Source organism: Salmo salar, unplaced genomic scaffold (genome assembly GCF_905237065.1).
Source record: "Salmo salar unplaced genomic scaffold, Ssal_v3.1, whole genome shotgun sequence".
NCBI classification, from domain to species: Eukaryota; Metazoa; Chordata; class Actinopteri; order Salmoniformes; family Salmonidae; genus Salmo; species Salmo salar.
The window spans coordinates 835-16,529 of NW_025549981.1; the positions used below are offsets into that span (position 1 = coordinate 835).

At 39.5% G+C, this 15,695-nt stretch overlaps 3 protein-coding genes across 3 annotated transcripts; all 3 read left to right on the forward strand.

Moving 5' to 3' along the window:
- Positions 1-1,802: 1,802 nt before the first annotated feature.
- On the forward strand, positions 1,803-11,913 carry LOC123739055 (GTPase IMAP family member 8-like). The gene is made up of 6 exons (XM_045713622.1): positions 1,803-1,877; positions 7,908-7,961; positions 8,167-8,865; positions 9,641-9,697; positions 10,236-11,472; positions 11,621-11,913. The coding sequence occupies exons 2-6, from the start codon at positions 7,940-7,942 to the stop codon at positions 11,625-11,627; spliced, it is 2,022 nt and encodes a 673-aa protein (XP_045569578.1). The 5' UTR covers positions 1,803-1,877; positions 7,908-7,939; the 3' UTR covers positions 11,628-11,913.
- On the forward strand, positions 11,907-12,742 carry LOC123739057 (DNA ligase 1-like). Its single transcript, XM_045713624.1, is given in 2 exon segments — positions 11,907-12,084; positions 12,086-12,742. Coding segments are annotated over 2 exon segments (741 nt in total). The 5' UTR covers positions 11,907-12,000.
- A 112-nt stretch (positions 12,743-12,854) lies between these two features.
- Positions 12,855-15,465, forward strand: LOC123739056 (vicilin-like seed storage protein At2g18540). The gene has a single exon (XM_045713623.1). The coding sequence runs from the start codon at positions 12,855-12,857 to the stop codon at positions 13,662-13,664; it is 810 nt and encodes a 269-aa protein (XP_045569579.1). The 3' UTR covers positions 13,665-15,465.
- Positions 15,466-15,695: the final 230 nt, after the last annotated feature.

Here is a 15,695-nt window from a genome sequence, read left to right on the forward strand (position 1 = left end):
AACTACTAATATACCTCACCCCAGCTGGAAATCACTTCAGGTAACATCAAATTAAGTAATTTGGCTTATTAATTTGTTGTGGGATTGGAGATGTGTATGCCCAATATCAATCAAATATTACATTTATTTGAATTGTACAATAATAAAACCTTTTTGTTGCTGAACAATGTTTGCGCAAAAATACTCTCAATAGCTCCATCTAGAAAGGGGCAGAATGTTTGTATGTGGTTTTTTTCAACTGCAAGCTGGCTAATTATGAGCTGGGTTTAATTCACTTAGATGACTTGGGTACTGCAATTTAAAGTAGAGTGCATTTTGGAAGTATTCAACCCTTTGATATTTTTCAAAATTTTATTACGTTACAGCTGTGTTTAAAATCGAATAAATTGTTTTTTTCCCCCTCATCCAATCTACACACAGTACTCCCATAATGACAAAGCAAAAACAGTTTTTAGAAATGTGTGCAAATATATAAAAATATTAAGCTGAATATCACATTTACATAAGTATTCAGACCATTTGCTATGAGACTCGAAATTTCGCTCAGACGCATCACTGTTTCCATTGATCGTCCTTATGTTTCTACAACTTGATTGGGGGTCCACCTGTGGTAAATTCAATTGATTGGACTGATTTGGAAAGGCACACACCTGTCTATATGGTCCCACAGTTGACAGTGCATATCATACAAAAACCAAGCCATAAGGTCAAAGGTTGTCTGTGGAGCGGCGAGACAGGATTGTGTCAGAGACAGATCTGGAAGGGTACCAAAAATGTTTTGCAACATTGAGGTCCCAGAAACACAGTGGCCTCCATTGTTCTTAAATAGAAGTTTGGAACCACCAAGACTCTTCTTCTAGAGTGATGCTCACCATCCACCTATCAGAGCTTGAAGGATCTGCAGAGAAGATTGGGAGAAATTCCCCAACATAGAGGTATGCCAAACTGGTAGCGTCATCAAGAAGACTCGAGCATGTATTAGCTTCAAAGGTGCTTCAACAAAGTACTGAGTAAGGTCTGAATACTTATGTAAATGTTATATTAAAGTTTTTTTTTTTTACTATTTTACCCCCTTTTCATGGTATCCAATTGGTAGTAGTTACTGTCTTTCTCATCGTGCACCTCGCGTATGACTCGGGAGAAGCGAAGGTCGAGAGGCATAGTCCTCCGAAGCATACATCCAACCCGGAAGCCAGCCGCACCAATTTGTCGGAGGAAACACAGTACACCTAGCGACCTGGTCGGCGTGCACTGCGCCCGGCCCACCATAGGAGTCGCTAGTGCAGCGATGAGAAAAGGATATCCCAAAGCCTCCCTAACCCGACTACACTGGGCCCAATTGCCATGCGCCGTCCCCATGGGCCTCCGGTCGCGGACGGCTGCGACAGAGCCTGGGCTCAAACCCAGGATCTCTGGTGGCACAATTAGACAGCTTTAGACCACTGCGCCACCAGGGAGGCCCTTTAAAGTATTTTTATTTTATACATTTGCGGAAGTTGATAAAAACTGTTTTTGCTTTGTCATTATGGGGTATTGTTGTGTAGATTGATGAGGGGAAGCTCGTTTAATCCATTTTAGAATAAAGGCAGCGGTACAACATGTGGAAAAAGTCAAGGGGTCTGAATACCTTTCTGAATGCACTGTATGCCAGGTGGAGAACATTCAGTCTTATTGTTTATTCTGATTACAAATGTGCACGTTAATGATTTGTAAACATATTCAACATATAGAGTAAGTCTCTCACAACTCCACAAAATGAGTTGTCATTTTAACACGTAGGAGGCACATGTTTGGTGAACTTTCACTTCACATTTATCTGTCACAGTGCAGACATTTGAAGTATGAAATAGCGGACTCTGCATCATTCAGAGACGAAGGTAAAAGCAGTAAAGCCTCAACAATATATATTGGCCGATGTTCATCAAATCTTGTAACGCATTCGTATTGTTGGCCTACGTTTCTCACTCAATTTGCCAAACTGGCAAAATATTATTAGGGGTCATTTGGGCGGCCGCTCTTCGTCTAGTATGGCCTACAACCTCTAAGCTGTATCTTTGGAAAATAGTTTGCCGGAAATATCTCAAACATGGGGTTCTGGAGAAGGCCTTCATCAGGCAGGCACCGTATTGTTGTTTTACAGTTTATAAAAATGTAATACCCGAATGTTAATAATCTAAATGTCACGGGTCTGTGTCGGAACTGATATTTTGCCGGGTACGTAGTGCTATTTTTTAACGGATTTGTCCGGAGCGCGCCCGTACAGGTCCGAACGCACTGCTGCAGTATATAGAGAGAGAAATGTTTCATTTATGCTGCCAATTATACATCAAAGCGGCAACTGGATACAGTCATAGATCCTCCGCGTGTTGCAAAAGTTAGGAGATATATAATAAATGTAAAATGGAATTAAAATGACGAATATCGGTAAGGCAGCCCCGCACCTCTCCTATTCAGATGGGTTGGGTTAAAATGCGGAAGACACATTTCGGTTGAATGCATTCAGTTGAGTAACTCCCGGTGTCACTAGCTAACTGTACGGGACAAAGACAGTACAGTATCAACATAGGCTAAAACTCCTTATCCAATAGAAATCCCTGATCACACTTGTAGGCGACGTCATGGCGACGTTGGCAAACGAAGCTCATGCGCAGAAACAAGTCATTGGGGCTTAAGGTCGTCTCGCGCCAACCTGTGCATGTGCAGGATGTCAACTCAAAGGCACTCCTTTGATATAAAGTAGTTTTGACAAAAATACAAACTTGCCAGTTTGTCACTTTCTACGAGTTTGTAGTAATAACATGTTCAAATACTTAAGACGTCGGCTCGAATCTACGTTGTGCCTTTAAATTTCGAGAAAATGAACAACTAAGGAATAATTTTTCACTTCTCTCATTGACTTCTTAAACCCCATACCCCGGCTTGTTCTACTTAGTCTGCTTCGCAAACTTTGCCCGAAGTCTTGCAATGTTGCATCTCTCTGGGTTTAGAAACTCTGCGGTACGGCCCCTCCCCTGCCTGCTAGAGCTTCAACAGCTACGGTTAATAAAGTGAGTATCCACATGGGATAATGTTCAATAGGCATGAATTACAGTTCACATTTGCAACATAGTTGGGAGTTAAATTGGTGGCTAAATTTACTTTGTTGGATAATCACTGTGAAAAGATTTATCATGAACTAATTTACTGGAGTGCCGATGACAATATAGTACAGTAACCGTGGCCTAGCAAGTTGGCTGTGGCTGCAGGGTCTGGAATGTGGAAGAAGCTGCATGGGTTGCCAGGTCGAGTTAAAATGTCTAGCCCAATGACCCCTGAAAAACCTGCCTACAAGGGATGAAAACTAGCCCCAACATTTTTATTTTTCACAGCAAGAGTGGAGTTGACACATTTATCCAATAAATCCTTTTCCCATGATGTTATTGAGCGAATTAAGGAGGAATATCGATGTAATTAACGTAGGCTAAGAAGCTAAATTTGGTTTTCCAACACAATAATAATTATTGCGAGTTTAAGAATATGTTGCAAGAGAAAAGATACATCGCCTTATTAAACTTTCCAGATCATTTTCCATCAATGGATGTTAATTTAACTTGTTTTGACTGCTATGATTAAGCAATAAGGCCCGAGGAGAGTGGTATATGGCCAATATACCGCGGCTAAGGGCTGTTCTTAGGACATAGCCCTTAGCCGTGGTATATTGGCAATATACCACAAACCCCTGAGGTGCCTTATTGCTATTATAAACTGGTTACAACATAATTAGAACAGTAAAAAGTATGTTTTTGTAATTCCCACAATACATGTCTGATATACCATGGCTTTCAACCAATAAGCATTCAGGACTCAAGCCACATAGTTTATAATTGTAGCATGTGATAACTATAGATAAATCCGACAGGAGAGTTTGAGTGATGAAAGTTGGACAGAGGATCTTAATCTCTGTGTAAATAATTAAAAAAAATGAATGTTGGGCTATTTTCTGCCAATTGTGCCGTTATAATGTGACAGATGTTAAGACTACAAACCGTTATAAATGGTCTATTTGTGAGATTTACTTATTTCAATAGGAATAGGCTACTGATTAAAATCTGGGTTTATAATTGCAATTCAATTTTGTATCCTATAGCCCCTGATAGGCCAACTTCTCATTTCAGGGAAAAGTCCACAATGAAACTGAACATGAAATGTGGAGAATGATACATTTGTGATGGAGTTGTGACCATGATCACAATTCATAACTTCCTATTTAATTAGCTAAACATGAATAATTGCATAATAACACAAGGCTACAACAACAAACGGAGTTATAGGCTATTCAATCCGTTTGCCAGGTCCAGGTAGGCTACACAAGTGGCACAGATTGATTTGCTATGCCTCCAGTGATAGCGTCATTTCTTTATATACTTATTGTATCTAATGGTAGGCTACACTAGCCTGCAATGGCATAGAAATTAATAGCCTACTTGATGGCCAACCGATGCTAATGTAGCCGATCATCCTTCACATTTAATGTAATTTTCATTGTGGACTTTTTCCCATAACACAAGCACACGAGGGAGGTCCATAACTTAAATTTCAAATGTCCACTCGTGCAGCGCTCCAGACCTTAGAACTGAGCATGAGTAAAACCCTTAATTTAATACTGTTATCCATAAGAAAAGCCGACTTAATACTGTTATCCATAAGAAAAGCCAACTTAATACGGTTATCCATAAGAAAAGCCGACTTAATACTGTTATCCATAAGAAAAGCCAACTTAATACTGTTATCCATAAGAAAAGCCAACTTAATACTGTTATCCATAAGAAAAGCCAACTTAATACTGTTATCCATAAGAAAAGCCAACTTAATACTGTTATCCATAAGAAAAGCCAACTTAATACTGTTATCCATAAGAAAAGCCAACTTAATACTGTTATCCATAAGAAAAGCCGACTTAATACTGTTATCCATAAGAAAAGCCAACTTAATACTGTTATCCATAAGAAAAGCCAACTTAATACTGTTATCCATAAGAAAAGCCAACTTAATACTGTTATCCATAAGAACAGTGGACATTAGAATGGAGTTTACTTTAAACCACCTCTGAGCTAATTTATCTAAAGTAGGTTTCCAGTGCTTTGTCTCCGTTATATCAGTTCTAGCGTGTTAATATGTTTTATGGAAAATGAGTGTCTCCATAATGACCATTATAAACAGACTACCTACAACTGGTAAAAAGTTGTCAGGACGTGCACCCATGCTGCTCTGTCAACGTGACTCAGCTGCCTGTGCTGCAGCACTCAATTTACATTTAAGGGCTTTATTGGCATGGGAAACATATGTTAACATTGCTAAAGCAAGTGAAGCAGATAATAAACAAAAGTGAAATAAACAATAAAAATTAACAGTAAACATTACACTCACAGAAGTTCCAAAAGAATAAAGACATTTCAAATGTCATATTATGGTGGCTATATACAGTGTTGCAACAATGTGCAAATAGTTAAAGTACAAAAGGGAAAATAAATAAACATAAATATGGGTTGTTTTTACAATGGTGTTTGTTCTTCACTGGTTGCCCTTTTCTTGTGGCAACAGATCACAACTATTGCTGCTGTGATGGCACACTGTGGTATTTCACCCAATAGATATAGGAGTTTATTAAAATTGGGTATGTTTTCGAATTCTTTGGATATGTGTAATCTGAGGAAAATATGTTTCTCTAATATGGTCATACATTTGGCAGGAGGTTAGGAAGTGCAGTTCAGTTTCCACCTTATTTTGTGGGCAGTGTGCACATAGCCTGTCGTCTCTTGAGAGCCAGGTCTGCCTACGGCGGCCTTTCTCAATAGCAAGGCTATGCTCAGTGAGTCTGTACATAGTCAAAGCTTTCCTTAAGTTTGGGTCAGTCACAGTGGTCAGGTATTCTGCCACAATGTACTCTCTGTTTAGGGCCAAATAGCATTCTACATTGCTTTGTTTTTTGGGGGTTAATTATTTCCAATGTGTCAAGTAATTATCTTTTTGGTTTCTCATGATTTGGTTTGGTCTAATTGTGTTGCTGTCCTGGGGCTTTGTGGGGTCTGTTTGTGTTTGTGAACAGAGCCCCAGGACCAACTTGCTTAGGGGGCTCTTCTCCAGGTTCATTTCTCTGTAGGTGATGGCTTTGTTATGGAAGGTTTGGGAATCGCTTCCTTTTAGGTGGTTGTAGACTTTAACTGCTCTTTTCTGGATTTGATCATTAGCGGGTATCGGCCTAATTCTGCTCTGCATGCATTATTTGGTGTTTTACATTGTACACGGAGGATATTTTTGCAGAATTCTGCATGCAGAGTCTCAATTTGGTGTTTGTCCCATTTTGTGAATTCTTAGTTGGTGAGCGGACCCCAGACCTCACAACCATAAAGGGCAATGGGTTCTAAAACTGATTCAAGAATTTTTAGCCAGATCCTAATTGGTATGTTGTATTTGATGTTCCTTTTGATGGCATAGAAGGCCCTTCGTGCCTTGTCTCTCAGCTCGTTTACAGCTTTGTGGATGTTACCTGTGGCGCTGATGTTTTGGCTGAGGCATGTATCGTTTTTGTGTGCTTTAGGCCAACAGTATCTATATGGAATTTGTATTTGTGGTGCTGGCGACTGGACCTTTTTTGGAACACCATTGTTTTTGTCTTACTGAGATTTACTGTCAGGGCCCAGGTCTGACAGAATCTGTGCAGAAGATCAAGGTGCTGCTCTAGGCCCTCCTTGGTTTGGGACAGAAGCACATGATCATCAGCAAACAGTAGACATTTGACTTCAGATTCTAGAAGGGTGAGGCCGGTGCTGCAGACTGTTCTAGTGCCCTCGCCAATTCGTTGATATATATGTTAAAGAGGGTGGGGCTTAAGCTGCATCCCTGTCTCACCCCACGGCCCTGTGGAAAGAAATGTGTGTTTTTGGCCAATTCTAACCACACACTTGTTGTTTGTGTACATGGATTCTATAATGGGGCGGCAGGTAGCCTAGTGGTTAGAGAGTTGGGCCAGTAATCAAAAGGTTGCTGGATCGAATACCCGAGCTGACAAGGCAAAAATCCTTCGTTCTGCCCCTGAACAAGGCAGTTAACCCACTGTTCTGCCAGTAGGCCATCATTGTAAATAAGAATTTGTTCTTAACTGACTTGCCTAGTTAAAGGTCACATTTTTCCCAAAAAATATTTATTTCTTATTAGAATTCTTTCTTCACAATAATGTTGATATTATATTAAATCAGCTTACCAATAACCTACATAGCTACAATAAAAAATGATTGCAGAAGAAAATAAGTAGCAGGAGCACTTCAGGTATTCCACATGAACCACAGGTGTTCTTAGAGGGGAATCAGGGTGTCTGACCTGATGGAGCTGATATGTGTTGGTGTATTTAATAATGGTTTATCCCATACTGACCTGATGGAGCTGATATGTGTTGGTGTATTTTAATAACGTTTTATCCCATACTGACCTGATGGAGCTGATATGTGTTGGTGTATTTAATAATGGTTTATCCCATACTGACCTGATGGAGCTGATATGTGTTGGTGTATTTAATAATGGTTTATCCCATACTGACCTGATGGAGCTGATATGTGTTGGTGTATTTAATAATGGTTTATCCCATACTGACCTGATGGAGCTGATATGTGTTGGTGTATTTAATAATGGTTTATCCCATACTGACCTGATGGAGCTGATGTGTGTTGGTGTATTTAATAATGCCTGGACTGAATTTTTTATGCCACATAGCACCTATTTGTGCTTGTAATTGTTCCTTTTTGCTTTTCACATTTTGTTTTCTGTTAGTCTTTAAATCACTCATTTACCCTGAGTTTCACAAATTCAATTCAATCAACAATCATGAACAACTTTACAAAATACTGAGGCTTGTTAATTGGATGTGTTTTCAGTCTCGAATCCAGTGGCCCAGAAACGCAGCAGTATGGAACTATTGCCCCCAAAGAGTGAGTGATTAATAAAATATCAACCTGATTTATTTCAACTGATTTTTGATTTCTCTAGATTGTTGTGGATTTATGTTGTTCTATTGTAATATGGTGTGTAATGTTCATGGTGTTATACTGAAAGAAAAGCAAACAATAATGTTAGTGTCAACAGTGTTTTACAGCAAACATTTTAAATAAGGTTGTTGTGGTGGTTATGTTACAGTGTCTGAAAGTCCTACAGAGATAAGGATTGTGCTGCTCGGCAAGAATGGCTCTGAGAAGAGTGCTGTTGGAAACGTCATCCTGGACACAGTGGCATTTGACACCAACTATGTACAAAACCACTGTGAGAGAGTCAGTGGTCAGGTGGAGGGAAGACACATAGCTGTGATCAACACTCCAGACCTGTTAGACCCTCACATGTCACATGACAAACTCTCAGAGGATCTGCGTTGGTGTGTCACTCTGTCTGACCCGGGACCTCATGTGTTCCTGTTGGTGCTGCAGCCTGAGGAGTTCACACAGGAAGAGGGAGACAGAATCAGGACAATCCTAGACACCCTCAGTGACCGGTCCTTTGACTACTCAATGGTATTGACAACTCATGAAGACAAGAGGGGACACATGGATGAGAATCACCCTCTGAATCAGATGGTCAGAGCCTGTAGAGGGAGGCAGCACCTCAGTGACCGCACTCAACTTATGGCAGATGTTGACAGGATTGTAAAGGAGAATGGAGGAGACTATCTCACCTGTGATGTATTTGAAGATACAAGTGACATGAAACAAGGGAAAGAGGAAATCCACAGGAGTAAAACTGATTGGAGCCTCAAATCTTCCTCTGAGGAAGAACTTGGAAAGGATGTTTTGGAACAAGGTAAATCAGCACAATTGGACAATTGGAAGAAAATGAGAGAAATTGGTAAGTATACAGCACACTGACAAAAGTTATAGTAATATGAGCAGTGAATATAAGTTGACAGTATTAAAGTGATAGTCCCCCCACATTACCCTGTCAGCACTCTTTGGACAAGGTAAGACAGCAACCCACGCTTTGGTTTTGTTTACCTGGCCACTGTCTCCAAATGCTAACTTCTTAGCATCTGTGGCACAAATCCAATGCCAGTGCACATCCCTAATATTAGTATTTTTTAAAGCTTCATGTCAAAATCATCATAGTCTCTTGTGTACAGAACTATGAAAACGTAACTTGTACTGTAGAATCTGTCAGGAGGAATGCGACCGTGGGATAGGGAGCAGCAGTAGTTCCAGTGTTTCTGTTTTTCGTCCTTTATTTGAACAAATCACGATTTCGCAGGTGTTAGCGTCTTTCGACTTTTGGTGGGGGAGGGAACATTTGGCTGTAACTTGCAAAGAGAGAAGGTGGAGCTCCTTGTTAGGTTCTGCTCCTCGTTCCCGAACTGAATCGAGCAGCTGACCAATTACATATGAATTTAGTTCTGGGATAAACGAGATTAAAATCATGTTAAAGTAACTTCATTGAACTACAATCAATTTCAGACACTTTAGGATGATTTGGACTTAAAATGTGAAAAATGCAATTGAACTATAGCATTAATACTGTCAACTTATATTCACTCCTCATTAGGGATGACTGCTTTGTTGTTTCATCATGCTTGGTTGAAAGGGACTGCGAAGATAAAGTCACTGGTATTAATTGTCAACACATTTTTCAGGATTGACGTCAATTAATGAAAACCTGGGGGAGCAATCACGCAGTGGAGAAAAATATGGTGGGTAAAATTCAGTCTCATTTACACCATGTTGACACTTCTATATTAAAGTTGGATGGCTACGGCTCAGTTAGGATCTGTCCACATTATAATTATTTTTGAAGCTGTTTTTATTTTTGAAGCTGTTTTTAAAATGTCTAACAGCTGTGTAAGCAGAATTTACATGTGGAAGTAAATAGATAATTGTTTTCTTATTCACTTGACTAACTATGATGTACTCATCTTGCAGAGCAGGACTGCAAAACTTGTATAATGTAATCGTAAAATTCTGAACAATTGTGAAAACATTCCCAAGAGGGTCATGGGTCATGTAATTTGTTGTATTAGTAGTACATTGTATTAGCTTAATTGAGGATTTAATCCCCAGGTATTTATTTAATATTACTGACTATTGCTATCAAGCTTTTTAATCACAAGCATCACAAGAAAAGGGTCCATTTTCATTTGCAGCAGGGACAATCCAGTATGAAAATTGATAAACTACATTGTTTTGTTCTGCATATCTTTATATCAATCAATGTGTAAATATGATTTACAGAGTCTCAACTCCGGATTGTGCTTCTGGGGAGGAGTGACGACAAGAAGAAAACAGTGGGTAACATTATCCTACAGCAAAGGGCTTCTCCAGGAATAGGCCTTTCTGCTGGTTTGTTTGGCAAAAAACAGCAATGTGAGTCAGCCAGTGGGAAATTGAAGGGCAAGTCTGTAACTGTAGTAAAGACTCCAGACTTCTTTGCTCTGCCTGTGGAGTCCCTGATGCAGGAGATGGAGAAATGTAAGTCCCTCTCTGCTCCTGGGCCTCATGGGGTCCTGCTGGTGTTGAAGCCTGAGGAGTTCACAGAGGAGAACAGAAACACATTCAAGTTGATCCTGAGCATATTTGGTAAAGAGGCCTTCAAGTACTCAATGGTGATCATTACTCACCACAAGGGAGTCACAGGAAATCCTCATCTGAGACAAATGATCGAAGAATGTGGAGGAAGGTATCATGAAATGTACAAACAAGGAAGTGACCACGAAGAGTTAACTAAAAAGATAGAAAAGATGGTAGAGGAGAATGAATGGAGATACCTCACCTCCAATGAAGAGACGACACATGATACCATGACACCAAAGGCTCAGAGACTGAACGTGGTGCTGTGTGGCAGAAGAGGAGCTGGGAAGACTTCTACAGCCAATGCCATACTGGGTCAGACAGAGTCCAGTCCAAAGTCCAGCTCCTCCTCAGTGTGTGTGAAGAGAGAAGGAGAGGTGTGTGGTCGGCCGGTCACCCTCATCGAGCTGCCTGCTCTGTATGGAACACCTCTCACTCAGGAGGAAGTGATGCGTGAGACTTTCCACTGTGTCTCTCTCTGTGACTCTGGAGTCCATGCTTTCCTCCTGGTTGTACCTTTGGGTCCAATCACTGATGAAGACAAAGGAGAGTTGGAGACCATCCAGAAGATACTCAGCTCACGAGTCAATGACTTTATCACGGTCCTGTTTAGACAGGATAACATTCCAGTTGATAAAACTGCAGTTAAGTTTGTGGAACAAAATGCAGACACAAAGCAACTGATCAAGATGTGCGGAGGGCGATATAAAATCTTTGATGCGTTGAAGATTGTTAACGCCAAGCAGACGACAGAACTTGTAGCAGAAATAGTCAAAATGATGGATCAGAACAGAACCTGCTACACTCTGTACATGTACATGGAGGCTAAACACCAATCAGAACTGGACCAAAACAGAAGAATCAAGGATTTAGAGGGAGAGAATCAGGAACATGTCACAAGGTGAGTTTGTTGAACACAGGGAGGAACAAATATTGGGGGGTGATTGGGAAAACAATGATTTAACACTATGAACCTTCTGTGTTGATTTCAATATCAGTTAATGCAGTAATTAACATTCATATCTTATCATTTATTGCTTAATTTCTAGGTGCTGAATTGGAGTGTTCCAGCACAGAGTGCATAAGGGTGGTGCTGATTGGGAAAACTGGAAATGGGAAGAGCGCCTCCGCAAACACTATCCTGGGCAGAAAGGAATTTGAGTCTAAACCCAGCACTGATTCTGTGACAACAGTTTGCAAGAAGGCAGTCGGCAAAGTTGATGGAAGAACAGTTTCTGTCGTGGACACACCTGGACTTTTTGACACAACATTGTCTAATAAAGATGTTCAGCAAGAGATAGTGAAATGTGTTTCCCTGTCAGCTCCTGGACCCCATGTGTTTATCATAGTGTTGAGTATCGGGAGAATCACACAAGAGGAGCTGGACACTTTGGACCTCATAGAGACAACCTTTGGTCCACGGGCAGGAATGTTCTGCTTAGTTCTGTTTACTAGAGGAGATGACTTGGAAAATGAATCAATTCAAGATTACATTGGGAACAGCAAGATTGCCAAACTGAAAAAAACTGATCAGAGATTGTGGAGACAGATTCCATGTCTTCAACAACAAAGACAAAACTAACCACACACAGGTCACTGAGCTTCTTAAGAAGATTAACAAAATGGTGTCCATGAACAAGGGCAGTTTCTACACCAATGACATGTTCCAGGAGGCAGAGGCAGCCATTAAACAAAAACAGGAAGCAATACTGAAGGAGAGAGAGATGGAGATAAAGGCTCACATGGAGAAACTGAAGGTCAACCATGAAACAGACATGGAAAAGATGAAGTCAAAGTTGGAAGAGGAGAGATTGAAAGTTCAGGAGGAAAGACAGCTTAGAGAAAAAATGTTGAGAGAGAGAGAGGAAGCTATTAGAAAAGAGCATGAAGACAAGGAGAAAGCAGAGAAGGAAGGAAGAGAGTTGGAGGACAAAAAAAGGAAAGAAGATGAAAAGTTGAAAAAAGAAATATGGGACACAGAAAAAGAGAAGATGGAAAAAGAGATTAAAACTCACGAAATAAAGTTGAAAACCCTCCAAAGAGAAAAGGAAGAAGAATATAACATGAGGATGGAAAAACTGAGAAAAGAAGAGAAAGACAGAGAAGAACAGCTTCAAAATCAAGAAAGGAAGTTTGATCAACTAAAATTGGAAACAGGAGGAAGAAATTAAAAGGAGAGAGAAAGAAGAGGATGAGAGGAGAAAGAAGGAAGAGAAAGTAAGACAAGAGTGGCAAAGCAAAATAGAGGAAGCAGAGAAAGGTCAAACAGATCTCCAAGAGGTCATGCGTAGAGAAAAAGAGGCATGGGAGGAACAGTTGAAGAAAGAAAGAGACACACAACAGGAAGAAGAAAGGCTAAGGAGACAGAAGGAGGTAGAAACTCTTGGAGAACAGGAGGAAAAACAGAGGAGATTGAGAGAGCAGTTTGAAAGAGAGAGGGAACAAGATAGAATAAAGATGGAGGAATCAGAAGAGCAGAGGAGAGAAATAGACCAAAAAGAAAGAGACCGAATAGAAAAACACTTTGAAGAAAAGAGGAGAGAGTTGACAGACAAAATGACAATGCAACAAGAGCAGTGGGAGAGAGAACGTAGAGAGGAACAGGAAAGAAGATTTCAAGAGAATGTAAATCGAGGAGTGGAGGAGAGACTAAGACTAAGAAAACTGGAGGAAACATTTCAAGAAGAACGTGAAGAAGAAAACAGGAGGAAAGAGGAGGAAGATAAAGTCAGGAGAGAACAAGAAGAGAAGAAATTGAAGGAAATGAAGGCAGATTATGAAAGGAAAACAAAAGAAAAGAAGGATAAATATGAACAAGAGGCCAGAAGACATGCAGAGGAAATGAATAACTTTAAAGAGAAATATGAAAATGACATCCAAAAACTATTGGATCAACTTGAAGAAGAGAAGGAGAAACTAAGACAAAAGCACAAAGAGGAGTGTGATCGTTTAAAGGATCAATATGGTGATAATGAAAAAGCACTGACTGATAAAATGAAGGAATTGGAGGAAAAACAGAAAGAAGAGATAGAAAACATGACAACGGTAAAGGGAATCGCTAAACAAGTGGTGAACAAATGTACTATGCAGTGAGAGTCTTAACTACACGACAATGTGCATTAGTTTAAACTAGTCCCATTCAAATAAGGCTTAACCCTATGATATTTACTGCCCTAATACATAGATTTGTTTTAAAATAGTAATAACAACATTACTGATGGAAATGAATATGTATATACTGTATGTAAATACAACATAGTACATAAAATGTCAATACCTACTGGACAGTAATGATGATGATGATGAGGAGGATGAAGATGGTGTAATAGCTGAAATAGTATAAAACTAAGATCTTTGCTCCACATTCCTTTAACAACAGTGTTGTAAATCACATGTTTAAACTGCTATAGCTATAGAACGATAACTATAAATGTGCAGAATGTTCACCTGTACTATCCCAGAGAAATTGGCAGAGGCCGGACACCTGTACCTGCGTCCTAAATAGTAGGCTGTTTGGGTATGCAAAAATAGAAATTTATATAGTAGCCTATGTGAAATTTCTTGCCTACTAATTACTAAAACGACATACTGTGTACTAATCATACTACATACTAGATAGAACGTATCGTTTAGTAAAAACACATTCAGAAAGCAACAAATGTCAACATACTACTTATCCGTACTGAGAAGGCTTCATCTAATGCGCAATCGCGATTGTCCCGCTCCCTTGGTTTATTTTTGTAGAGTGCGTCCCCTATTCTGATTACCAGCTGTTGTCAAACACACTTGTGAGAAGACGATTCTCTTCCTCAATAGGGTGCAGTGAATTCTACTAGATGAAAGGCCAAATGAGTATGACATCCTGGCATTTAAGCATGCTTGATGTTTGAAATTTCAACATACTATAAAACTCTAATTTCACATACACAAAAAGCCTACTATGTAGAACGCAAGTGTGGGTATTCAGTCACGGCAAATGTTTTAAATGCAAGGATGTTATTCTCATTTCGGTTAAGAATTCACTGCATGCTATTGAGGAAGAGAATTATCTTTTCAGACCCAGTTGAGTTTGACAACAGCTGCAAATAAGATCAGGGGACGTGTTGTACCAAAATGAACGTATGGCAGTAAACAACGCAATTGGGCATTAGATCAGTTTCCCAACCCCCCAAGTACCCCCAAGAGCACAAATTTTTATTGTAGGCCGGACAAAAACACCTGATTAACACTTGTCAAGGGCTTGATGATTAGATGACAAGTAGAATAAGGGGTACTTGTCTGTGTGCCACAGAAATATGGTACTACTTCTGGTTGTACTTGAGGACCAGAATTGGGAAACACTGCATTAGATGACACATTCTCAGTATGTATGTCCTAGTATGTATGATCCTAGTATGTATGATCCTAGTATGTATGATCCTAGAACATTTATATTTGTTGCTTACTGCATTATTTTTTTTTTACTTAACAGTACATTTTAATTAGTATTTAGTATGATTACAGATTTCGTACACACCCATTGCCTTCCTGGCCTGTACTAGCAGCCACTGCCTTGCTTTTATTTGTTGATTTCATATGTTTAACTTTTATATACGTGACTGTGCTTTATATATCCTGATGCTATTTCTGCCTTTTGTGCTGTTCAAACCAGAGAATAACAGACAAAAGAGACATATCAACACATCTGTTAATTATTGATTTATATCAGTTAACAACTGTTCCCAGATATTAATTTCTTGTAGTTCTTGCATTCTAAATATTTAGACTGATTGGGTGTGTGAAAATACAATGTTTTATAGTAGACTATGTGAAATGTATAGTAGACTATGTGAAATAATTATTAAAGGTCCAGTGCACTACAAAAAAAATAAAACAATTGTTGTTTATAAAAAAATATTGGTTTTCTGATTTTTCAGGGGGTGCTCCAGCACCCTCAGCACCCCTACTTCCTGCAGCTATGGCTGCAGATAACCAGCTAATAAAGCATTGCATGGGTTAGGGTTAGGCAATTCTACTTCCTTTTACATGACTGGCAACATTAGCAAAATATTTTTAAGTACCACACAAATGAGAGAAAGTACATGGTTAGTATATAGTTGTAATAGGGCATATTTTCAATAATAA

Excerpts from the sequence above, each read along its gene's own strand:
- LOC123739055 (XM_045713622.1), top strand. The coding sequence starts at position 7,940 with ATGGAACTATTGCCCCCAAAGA. Across the intron at positions 8,866-9,640 it reads GAAGAAAATGAGAGAAATTG|GATTGACGTCAATTAATGAA; the intron begins GTAAGTATACAG and ends CACATTTTTCAG. Across the intron at positions 9,698-10,235 it reads ACGCAGTGGAGAAAAATATG|AGTCTCAACTCCGGATTGTG; the intron begins GTGGGTAAAATT and ends TATGATTTACAG.
- LOC123739056 (XM_045713623.1), top strand. The coding sequence starts at position 12,855 with ATGCGTAGAGAAAAAGAGGCATGGGAGGAACAGTTGAAGAAAGAAAGA.